At 37.1% G+C, this 12,480-nt stretch overlaps 1 protein-coding gene across 1 annotated transcript; it reads left to right on the top strand.

Annotated features, from left to right (window-relative positions):
- Positions 1 to 6,502: 6,502 nt before the first annotated feature.
- LOC135615305 (probable protein phosphatase 2C 38) lies at positions 6,503 to 10,003 on the top strand. Its single transcript, XM_065113604.1, has 4 exons — positions 6,503 to 7,041; positions 7,517 to 7,884; positions 8,663 to 8,899; positions 9,585 to 10,003. The coding sequence occupies exons 1-4, from the start codon at positions 6,720 to 6,722 to the stop codon at positions 9,798 to 9,800; spliced, it is 1,143 nt and encodes a 380-aa protein (XP_064969676.1). The 5' UTR covers positions 6,503 to 6,719; the 3' UTR covers positions 9,801 to 10,003.
- Positions 10,004 to 12,480: the final 2,477 nt, after the last annotated feature.

Here is a 12,480-nt window from a genome sequence, read left to right as displayed (position 1 = left end):
TCATAGGTGCCATGCAAGCCAATCACGTGAGTGATGACATGTGTGACTTGACATGCAGTCTTATTGCTTATTATATTTTGACATTTTATCACTTTATATTGATTGTTGCATATACACTTGAATATATTGTGATATCCATGGATCTGTGCAATGGGAATCAGATCGTGACGAGATCACGATAATAAGATCGATTCACTTTTAAACACAAATCCTAAATAATCCTGATCATAAGTTATTCGAGAGGGACATTGAGATAACTAGACAAACCAGTGTGGTGTATACCCATCCATATGATGGATGTAGCTGGTCTCATAACTGCTCGTGTTGGGACACTAGGGATACAGTACAAGTGCTCATTGGGGAATGAGTTCACTGATTGATCCGCTTACAAAATGTTGGATGATTGATGTGCTAGTCATAGGTGCCCAGCAAGCCAATCACGTGAGTGATGACACGTGTGACTTGATACAGAATCTTTTTGCTTATTATATTTTGGCGTATATCACTTTATAACTATTGTATAAATGCATATATATATTGTGATGTCCTTGGATTTGTGCAATGGGAATCGGATCGTGATGAGATCACGATAATGAGATCGATTCACCTTTAAACACATATCCTAAATAATCCCGGTTATAGGTTACTCGAGAGGGACATCGTGATAACCGGATAGACTGGTGTGTTGTATACCCGTCCATATGATGGATGCAGCTGGTCTCATAGCTGCTCGTGTAGGGACACTAGGGATACAGTACAGGTGCTCATTGGAGAATGAGTTCACTGATTGATCCGCTTACGGAATGCTGGATGGTTGATGATGCCTTATTGTCAGACAGCGATTCTATAGTCCTAGTGGTGTATCTGGTCCTTAGACTTGAGACACCAAGGATGTCCTGTATGAGTGCTCCACTCTTTGATACCATACTTATAGGTTTGGCTGTCCCAGATCTAGTACAGCTGGTCATTGGGAGTGGTAGTCGACCTTACGAGGGCTATTGAGTGTCGACAGAGGATCATCCACTCTCGGCATCATGAGAGGAATATCCCATGTGTTCTTGCTCAGACAAATCCTTGGCCAGGGTCATTCGGGTTGAGAGAGAAAGAGTTCTCCGGGAGAATCCGATTAGAGCGAGACTTGAGTAGAAACCGTATGAGTCTGATGTTGGGAAATCTTATGACTAGCATCTGACAGCACCATGCTCGATATACGGTCTCTGGGATATTAGATGGATAAGGGACTATAGGTACATGGTAACTGAGGACAGACAGGTCCAATGGATTGGATTCCCCTGTATTATCTGGGGACTACGGCGTAGTGGCCTAGTACGTCCGTAGTCGATGAGTCGAGTGAATTATTACAGAGATAATAATTCACTGAGTTAGAAGGAGTTCTGACAGGTATGACTCACAGCCAGCTCGATATTGGGCATAGAGGGTCACACACATATGGTAGGCATTGCGATGAGTAGAGGTTCGGATATGAGATATCTCACGGAGCCATTGTCTTATTGGATGCAGATCCAATACCCACTAGGGAAGGACCCATTAGGGTTTGACATGGGATCTCTATAAATAGGAGGGATTCACAGCCTCATAGGCTAGAGTCTTTGCTTGCCTTTCCTATTCTCCTCTCCCTCTCCACCTCAAAGTAGGCCTGGAGTTTTGAGGAGCGTCGTCGCAACCCTGCTGTGTGGATCACCGCTAGAGAGGAGGATGCTTGACCTCCTTCACCCTCTCCTAAGGATCTGCAAGGAAACAGGGATATACGATCTCCCTAGGTAACACAATCTCTATACGCAGTTTTGTGTTTTACGGATTTTTGCGCACCAATCTTCGCACGACGACGAACATCTTTTTGGGAATCGAGGATTTTTGTTTTCTTGTTCTTCCTCTGCGCATATGATGTCGCCCCCCAAGATTTCCCAACATGATGATGTCTTATTGTCAGACAATGATTCTATAGTCCTAGTGGTATATCTAGTTCTTAAACTTGAGACACCAAGGATGTCATGTATGGGTACTCCATTCTTTGATACTAGACTTATAGGTCTAGAGGTTCTAAATCTAGTTTAGTTGGTCATCGGGAGTGGTAGCCAATCTTGTGAGGACTATTGAGTGTCGATAGAGGATCATCCACTTTAAGTATTATGAGAGGGATATCCCATGTACTTTTACTGAGACAAATCCCTGACCATGGTTATTCAGATTGAGAGATAAAAAGTTCTCCGGGAGAATCCAATTAGAGCGAGACTCGAGCAGAAACCGTATGAGTCTGACAGCACCATGCTCGGTATACGGTCTTTGGGATATTAGATGGATAATGAACTATATGTATATGGTAATTAAGGACAAACAAGTTCAATTGATTGGATTCTCCTATATCATCTGAGGACTACGACGTGGTGGCCTAATACGTCCGTAGTCGATGAGTCAAGTGAATTATTATGGAGATAATAATTCATTGAGCCAGAAGGAGTTCTGATAGGTATGACTTACGGCTAGCTTAATATTGGGCCTAGAGGGTCACACACATATGGTAGGCATTGCGATGAGTAGAGGTTCATATATGAGATATCCGCCAAAGCCCCTATCTTATTGGATATCCAATAAGCCCTTGAATTATTGGATCCTTTGTATGAGATCTAATAAAAAATAAAAACCAATGAGAGATTATTGGATAGACACCTATTAATCTAAGAGGCTTGGGTAGTCAGATGAAGATCAAATACCCAATAGGGCAGGATCCATTAGGGTTAAGTTGATAGGGGACCTCTATAAATAGGAGGAAACCAGTGGTTCATTGGCTAGAGCCTTTTTGGTTCTCTTCTCCTCCCCTTCTCCTCCTTAGAGCAGGCCTGAAGTTTTAAGGAGCGTCGTCGCAGCCCTACTATATGGATCACCTCTTGAGAGGAGGGTGCTTGACCTCCTTCACTCTCTCATAGAGATCTATAGTGATTCAAGGATATATGATCTCCATAGCTAACACAATTTTTAATATACGCAGTTTTTTGTTTCACGAATTTTGCACACTAATCTTCTCACGACAATAAACACATCTTTGAGAATTGGGGATTTTGATTTTTATGTTCTTCCGCTGCGCATATGATGTCGCTCCCAGATTTCCCAACACTTCCCTTACGGATTCGATTACCATAAAGTCAACAATATTGTCTCCATCTACTTAAGGGACAATATCAGAATTAGTGAACCCCTCATCGATCTTCACCGTAAACATAATCGGATCAGTCATCTCCTTATATGTTGGCACTACAAACATGACAGAAACCTTGAAAGGGCTATTATTAATATTGGCAAGAACATTGTTGCCCTTAAAACCAATGATTACCATAGTTGCTTACTCCACACTCCTTTCTCTCCAAAATAAGTTTGTTGCTCTTAATAGATGGCTCATATCCACAAATACTGTAAGAATCAAATAAATCTAATTAAGTATGATACCGGAGAACATAGTTCGGAATGATCAAGAAATTCTATCCCATTTTTTCAACTGGTATTCTTCCTTGTGTGCTTGCTTGGACCCCCTTTTCTATACAAAGATGGAACTGAATCTTTTCTCTCCTTGTCTTTACCAACTATAACAATAGGTTTCTGTGCCACTCTTTTTCTGAAGCCAAATTTATTAAAGCCTTAAAGTAAATGGGATGAGGCAAAAGCCCTTATTCTAATGAATTTAATATATAATTCTTCGTGACCTACTAGGATGATCTTAAAGATTGTCCCTAAACCCTTTAATATATTTCAAAATTTTCACTCCCTTCCCTCGAGCTAGGGAAAGATCTTTCTTGTCTTTATTCCTAAGAAAGATAATTTTAAGAGAATTAAGAACTCCATACTCATTGTCTTGTATAATATGATCTTGAAGTTGCTATCGAAGGTCTAATAGAATTATAATTCACCTTAACCACCTTGTGTAGTAATAGGAATTTGCCTTTGTGCCGAGGCACTCAATTCATGATAACATCCTCATTGCCACCAAACTTATTCACTCTATGACTAATTATAAAGATAATTCTCCACATCATTCTCACGCTAAATCCTTAAAAGGCTTTTGATAGCATCTCCTAGCTTGCCATTTCTAGGGTTTTACAACTCACAAACTTTCCTACAACATTCATCTCTTGGGTATCTACTTGCCTGTCCTCCTTTAGTTTCACCCGCTTAATCAATGGCTAAACCTCTAAATGATTTTGGAGTCATAGAGGCATCTAACAAGAGGACCTCATCTCCTTCTATCTTTATATTCTTGTGCAACAGATACTCGCCTCCATTCTTTTGAACCTTATGGGTTCTAATAGACTCACCCTATTCAATATTAAAAGAGTCAAGGTTTCTCACTTTATGTTTGCAAATAATGTGACTTTTAGGACTAAGTCTAAGTCCTATTTGAATATATTGTCTACCATAGATTTTTTGCTAGCCTAACTAAACTTTAAATTGAATCTCGATAAATCTTATATATATTTTGCTAAGAACAATCTCCCATCCTTCAAACATAGATAATGTTGCAACTTTAGTATTAAAGAAAGGATCTTGGCCCATAACATATATGAGTACATTTGTCTCTTATAATAGTATTCTTGAATCCCTTTAAGGAAATGGTTGATAGAGTCATAGGGAAAATTAAGGGTTGGCATAATGGTTTCCTTTGCAAAACCCTCTCAAGTTTTTTATACAAGTAGAGGACTTCGTCCACCTTCTCAACCTAGTCAGCCTTCAAAAAATTATAGATAATAACATATGTACTAAACTTTGATAAGACCTTGGCTTAGCAATCTCCCTCTAAAGCAACCTCCCTCTAAGTAGATGGCTCATTTTCTTTGATATTAATATTAATAGTGTTGAGAATCTTAACACTATCATTGTGATCTGATGGTTGTTGGGATTTGGTTAAACTGCATGAGATCTTTGATCCCTTACTTATCTCGTGCATCCTGTGTATTCATGTGTTTAACGACTACTTTAATGATGCTTGCGTGTGAACCTTTTACTCTAAGGTATCTTATGTATCATTTACAGTAAATAGTAATTGACTATCATGCCAAAGATCAATTTTTTTTTATAAAAGTTATTTTTGAATTAGCTCACCGCAATTGATCTATTTTCTAAATTCCTTTCAATTAGAACCTTGCAACATTTATAATGATTTTGATTAATATAGTTTGCTCCTTTTTGTCAAAAAAAAAAAAAAACTTTTGCATGAGAGAGAGAGAAAGAGAGAGAGAGAGAGAGAGAGAGAGAGAGAGAGGACCAAAAGTTGGCTACAAAACATGAGGTTGGTGGCTGCTCACCTTCCAAATCTCTCCTGGGTCAAATCAAAGACAACCTTATGCAACCTCGCTCCATTGTTTTTAATTCAATCCCTTCGTACCAAACCCAACCCCACTCTTTACAATAGTTCAAGAGAAAAGAATAATACTTGAATGAGTAAAATCACCCAAATACCCCTATTAGCTCTTGAGCTACTATCCTTCAAATGTATTATTGTCTTAATTGTAAATAATTATCTCCTCTCCATATATATATATATATATATATATATATATATATATATATATATATATATATATATATATATATATATATATATATATATATATATATGGAGAATTCCCAAAACAATCCATTGGTTTTATTTTTTTTTTCAAAAAAGTCTCATTTTTATTGTTTTCATTAGATCAATCCTATATTTCAAATTTTAAAAATAACCCCTCTTTATTTTCTCTTTCATCTCTTTACAACAGATTCTTTTTTGGTCTGATCTAATGCATTAAGAATCGATCTGGTAAATTAAATTAAACCATCTTAATATTAAAAAAATATAATAATATATAAAATATAAAATACATTAAAAAATATGTAAAAATTATAAAAATACATAATCAAACTCATTGTTTTAAGCTAATATTTAATATATAAGTTTTTTATTTTCAGTTAGAAATTATATATCATAAAAATTCCAATAAATTATTATTAAAAATATATTATGTTTATTTTTAAATAATTTTATTATAACACTTTGATCTATTTCTTATTTTTATATTTTTTAAATAATTAAATTATTTTACCGTGGTTAGAATTTATTTAATATACCATCAATGTGACATTGCGGGCATCTTATGAATGGAAAGATACCCCTCACCTTTTTTAGGGATAAAATTTAAAAGTTATAAAAGGAAAAAATTAAAAATGGGATGCTTTTTGAGAAAAAGCCAAAACCAAAATCTTGTTTCCAAAATTCGCCCTATGGATTTTAAGCGGGAACAAAAAAAAAATCCACTTAAATATATGTATGTATATATATATATATATATATATATATGTATATATATAGTGTTGCATTTGAGATGGTAAATAAATAAATAAAGAATTAAACGAGGATAAACATGTAATTTTAAGATAAGCAATACGATAATGATGTTTGGCAACAACATTTAGGTATTGCCTTCGACCGACCCCCCACAGCTTAGGGAAATAAAAGCGGAGGAGCATAAATAGTCGTTTTCGTCGCATCGGCTTAGTCGATAGCAAACCAAAACCCCCGCCGCGGATTCCAACGCGCGCTCGCGGAAACCTACGCTCGCCCTTCTCCTCTTACCTTTCCCCTACGAAACGCTCCCCGTTTTTATTCCACTACCGTCGAGATTGGGCGATCGAAGAACAAAGCGTGCGATCGTGGTGATCCGAATGACTGGCGGATGGTCCGATCATCGTCGCTGTTGAAGATCGTGAGCCCTTGCTGGAAGTGGGCGAGATTTAGTCATGACTCCTCCGCCCGAGCCGAAGGCCTCCTCTGGTACAAGGACCTCGGCAGCCACGCAGTGGGGGAGTTCTCCATGGCGGTGGTCCAGGCGAATAACCTCCTGGAGGACCGGAGCCAGATTGAGTCTGGGCCGCTGGGCTGGAACAAGGCGGCGGCCGCGGATGGCCCCCACGGCACGTTCGTAGGGGTCTACGACGGCCATGGCGGCCCGGAGGCGTCGCGGTTCATCACGGAGCATCTGTTCCCTAACCTCAAAAGTACACATTTTTTTCTCTTTGTTGAGTAGAATTATGTTTAATGTGTTCTTCATCAGATTCCGGTTTAAACATAGATTTGATTAAATTGGGTGTTCCCTTCATGGATAAACGTTCTGCATTGGAGATTTTCGCTTAATTGTCATTGTCTCTGAATTGTGTTTCTGTATATGTTCTATTGCCTATTATACCATCAGTGTGACCCAGTTGGCATCCTACGCATTCCATTGCACATCTCATCTTCTGAATTTTACCCGAAGATTTGCTATGTCATCTTTTAATTCGTGAATTTTAATGACGTGAATTGTTTTCTTTTCGTAATGATAAGTTAATAACTGCTTATTGACACTTATTCTGCAGCTTATGTTTTGCTCGTTGTAATCAAAAGGTTCACGTCTTTTATGAAAAAAATCAGTGGTCTGAAAGCTACTTTTAATTAGCATGTGATTGTTGTGGTAACAGTGGACATGATGTGCAGAATTTGCATCGGAACAACCGGACATGTCAGCAGATGTAATAAGGAAAGCATTTTCAGCCACCGAAGAGGACTTCATCTCTTTTGTGAGAAAGCAGTGGCTCATCAAGCCACAGATTGCCTCTGTTGGTTCCTGTTGTTTGGTCGGTGTCATATCTAGTGGGATGCTTTTTGTGGCAAATGTTGGAGATTCTCGAGTAGTGCTAGGGAGATTTGAGGAAGGTATTGGAGAGGTTACAGCAGTACAAATGTGCACCGAGCACAATGCAAGCTTTGAATCCGTGAGGAATGAGCTGCGGTCGTTGCATCCTGATGATCCAAATATTGTGGTTTTGAAGAACAAGGTTTGGCGTGTCAAAGGCCTTATACAGGTAATCCATCTTCCGAAACTGTTTTGCCCATTATTGAGTGGAAATAGATTTCATGAATATTCGTTGCTTCTGAACACCTTTATTTCCTATAATGTTGGTACATCAACATGCACTTTAAATAACTTTTGTGTATTGCATCATGATCAATTCCTGTGTTTATTATGCTTTTGCATCAAATGACAACGTCCTAGGGTGAGCGAAGGGTTCTTGGAGATTGAATAATTTCTTTTGTGTGACGCTTGAGGAAATTAATTTTTTGGGGCTATAATCGGAACATTATCTTTACCATTATATACCTTCCTAGACAATTCTAATGGCTTGTTTTCTCTAGAAACTTTTTGTCTCAAATTAAACTTGGATAGTTGGCTATATCGCTTTCTATCATAGCGGTACATCATAACCAAAATTGAACCTCAAATTATTTTTAAATTAATTGAACTTGGTTAAAATACAAAATATGAATTTCAGTTGAACTGCCACTTGGAGTCATTTTGAACCTATGCTATTAAATTTGTTATCTTGCAGAATTAGTCATTTGGGTTTTTAGTCTGCAATAGTTTCTTCTATATATTATAGCAACAGTTTCTTTGCACATGACCCTAAAGGTGTGTAGTTTGTAACATGTTGGCCATTGGCCAATATTTCTAGATAACCCTTCATGTGGATGGCAGTGTTTCTGTCTGGCTTTTGTGCATACAAGAAGATTTTAGGGTTAGAAAATTGGACCATGAATATCTTCTAAACATCTTCTACCTCTTGATTTCTTTAATTTCTGCAGGTTTCAAGGTCTATTGGAGATGCTTATCTGAAAAATGCAGAGTTCAACTGTGAACCTCTATTGTCAAGGTTTCGGCTGCCTGAACCCATCGAAAAACCAATCCTTAGTGCTGAGCCATCAATAGTGACACATAAACTCTGTCCTGAAGATCAATTTTTGATATTCGCATCAGATGGTTTATGGGAGCATTTGACGAATGAAGAGGCTGTGGATATGATCCATAACACACCTCGTAGTGTAAGATCATCTTCTCTCTTGTTCTCCTTTAGGTTTTATCTTTTGAACAGTACAAGTCATGTGTTTTCGTTTTTTGTGAACTTTTTACCTTTAGCAGATATATGATTGCATCATGGCTCTAATATGATGCACTGCTATATTACCAAGATTTTTACTGATACATCAATCACTTTTTTTTAAGTGGTGAATTTTTACTGATACATAAATCACTTCTTTTAAAATGGTGACTTTTACTGATATATAAATCACTTTTTTTGAAGGTGGTAATTGGATGCTCTTTCTGATTCCTTATTCATGAGCAATCTTGTGCATTTCTGTAAAAACTCATGGAAGTCTTTTCTTATTTGAAAAGTTACCGGTCAAATGCTTATGCATTGTAGATCATATTTTAAGTTTGAGTTCATATGGTGGACTTGTTTTTGAGTCACACTTCACTAATAAATTTACAAGTTTCTATATTAGTGCTATCAGCCCAAAGTAACAAATCCTACTACTTCAGGATTCTTAGTTTCATCAATGCAATTCATTCAGAAAATTATTTTGTTGATTATGATTCTGAGCAGCTTCATAGTGTCTTTTGATTTTTGCTATGGAATTTGTTTTCTTATGCTTAAGGTTCGGCTTTCCATCTGCTATTAAATATCCAAATTTCACGATAGGTAACCTATAGTGCTTAATCATGCAGGGAATAGCAAGGAGGCTTGTCAAAGCTGCAATTCAAGAAGCGGCAAGGAAAAGAGAGATGAGGTACTCTGACCTGGAAAAGATGGATCGTGGCACCAGGAGACATTTCCATGACGACATTACTGTCATTGTTCTATTTCTAGACTCTGCCCTGATAAATAAGAACTTGTGCCATAGTCCAATACTTTCTCTTAAAGGAGCTGGTGTTCCTACCTAAGCAGAATGTGATCCGGGATGTGAGTCAGAATCTTCATGTACTCAGCGACCTTGGATCTTGCTATTGGTATCATCAGACCATGAGCAAAATACAAGAATCTGGTGTTTGAAGAGGTGTATAGCATCATAGGAAGAGGATTTTTTGATCTAACATGACGATATGAAAATTTGCACCAAAATTAGATACAATTAGCAATTATGGAACTTTGCTTTGCTTTGTTTGACAGTGGAGGGCTCGGCTTCGTTTGTGACAAAACCTTGTTCAGGTGGTATCAGCCTATATGGTGCACAGGTATAGGGATCTAAGTGATCTTGTGAAATAGTACTTGTGCTTATTATTGAGCAACAGGACAATATTTGACTCCGAGTCATTTAATGTTGCTCTTTGGTTTGGCAGTGAGACTGAGGATTTCTTCTCTTGTGGGAAGTAGCGTTGGTTTCAAGGTGAGAAGATGAATCTGGATGCAGTTCCACTTGCTGATAGTATCTCTGTTGAAGCATGAAATTGAGTATGAAGGGTGAAATAATCTTTGAAACTTATTTCGATGGTCATAAATATTTTTCTTGTTGCTTTGGTGTTGTATGATTTCAGGAGGAAGTCAGGATCTTATGCGACAGAAATCCCTTTATGAAGTTGGAAGCATATCCGTAGATTAGTCTCGTTTGTATCCTGTAGCAGTAGCGTGAGACCTCACTAATTGGTCATCAAATTGTCACGTTCGCAGTTGATGGATTAATCCATTGATTAAATTTATTGATCTTGAATCATTAACTCAAAAGTGTCTAATAGGTAATAATATGATTATTTAGTCTTTATAGATCAATAATTTCCGTTCTATATGTTAAAGTTATGTACACAAATTGAACATTATGAGGCCCAACGCCCGTGATTGACTTGCCATTCTTTTTAATTGCCCCTACACATTGTAAAATTAATTTGTTGAATAAATACACACATAATAGCAAGAATTATATTATATTCATATCGAACCATATTGATGTATCGAGATATCTTGATATATCAATACTAATGTTATAAAGATGAAGAAGAAAATAAAGAGAGTGGAGGAGAAATCAATACCAATGTTATAAAGACGAAGGAGCAAAGAAAGACAAGAAATCAATACTAATGTTATAAAGATGAAGGAGAAAAGAAAGACAGGGAGGATAAAAAGGAAGGAAGAAGGGGATGCCAAAAAAAGAGAAAGGAGAAGGAGTGGATATTAAATAACAACGAAAACATCTAATGATTACAGTAGAGAAGAGGATAACAATAAGAGGGCTCATGAATAGTTATTTTAGGTTTTCTTTTATATGAGTTAGATTGGATCGTTTAAAAGGATGACGATTTTGTATATTAATCTACGTCTGCATCGAAACATATCACCTGTTTCATATCGATTTGAGCGTTCCGACAATACCTACATTATAGTATATTGCAATGAAGCTCAAATTTTATTATTATAATAATATCTTTTTAAATCGTTAAAAATAATATACACCACAATGTACTATTCTAAATATCTTATTATTTAAAATTGTGTACTCAAAGTGATGGTTATTATGGAAGTGTGAATGCCAACTATGATTGATTTGAAGTTAGTCACTTAAAGAGTATGTGGAATGTAGTTTCAACTTCTTGCCTAATTTATTGTATACGGAGGAGCCTCAATATTTTATCTAAACTTCAATAAACTTGTTGGACTGGGGATGGGTCCCCTCTCCTTCTTACCTGCACGCAATAATGCGCACAAACCTGGTACCGTACGAATCCTGTTTTGAATTCATAAGTTTATCGGATTCGGGTTCAAGTGAATGCAATCCGATAACACCGTTGATTGATTCCTTTATGCAGTCCCTAACTCCGTAGTAGAGCAATCGACAGTCGCCATCGCTACTTTTACGACTCCGTCCAGAGCACTCGTCTCAATCCCTCACTCACTGCTGGGCAAACTACTATGTATGTTTCTTATGGTTTTGAAGATGAAAACCTTGCCTTCTCCTTCCTCTCCTACGACTCCTTCCATCACATTTCCTCACTTTTTTCCCCCACTTCTCATTACCAAATTTGTTTTAAGTATCGAAGGTGATATATATAGCTAGTTAGCTACCAAATTTGTGATGTGTGGAAGGTGATGATGATAGCTAGCTGACTACCAAACTTGTAATAGCTAGCATAATTAATAAAAACCTTAAATCTTATCTTCATCACTGTTGCCAAGAATAGATATGTTGACAGTGCGCTACACCTTAACCCTTAGTATTATATCCTGGAGATACTCTAACCCTTTCATTCTCATTAATGATATTAACACAGCATGATCTAATATAGTTTTTACCAACTTAACTATAGTTAGACTAGTATTTGAACTCTCAAACACCAAAACTAATCTTTTGGATGTAAAGGTGGCATGTCATTCTAAAACCACATCAGGTTGAATGTTCCCTTGTATCAGTCAAATATCTACTACATGACTATGTTTATCACCCAATAAGGTAGCATTTTATTCTAAAACTCTTGCAGGGAATGGAGAGGTAATTATAAGCAGCTTCTCATTCAACTGGGCATTGGCTGTGGCGTTTATATAGCTACCGATTCCAAACATAAAGAAAGATGTTACAATTGGTAGGTCATTATTCTGAGTACGTTAGTAGTTGATCAGTACTTGCATGTAGTAAGT

Source organism: Musa acuminata, chromosome BXJ2-6, assembly GCF_036884655.1.
Source record: "Musa acuminata AAA Group cultivar baxijiao chromosome BXJ2-6, Cavendish_Baxijiao_AAA, whole genome shotgun sequence".
NCBI classification, from domain to species: Eukaryota; Viridiplantae; Streptophyta; class Magnoliopsida; order Zingiberales; family Musaceae; genus Musa; species Musa acuminata.
This window is presented reverse-complemented; position numbering and strand designations above follow the sequence as displayed.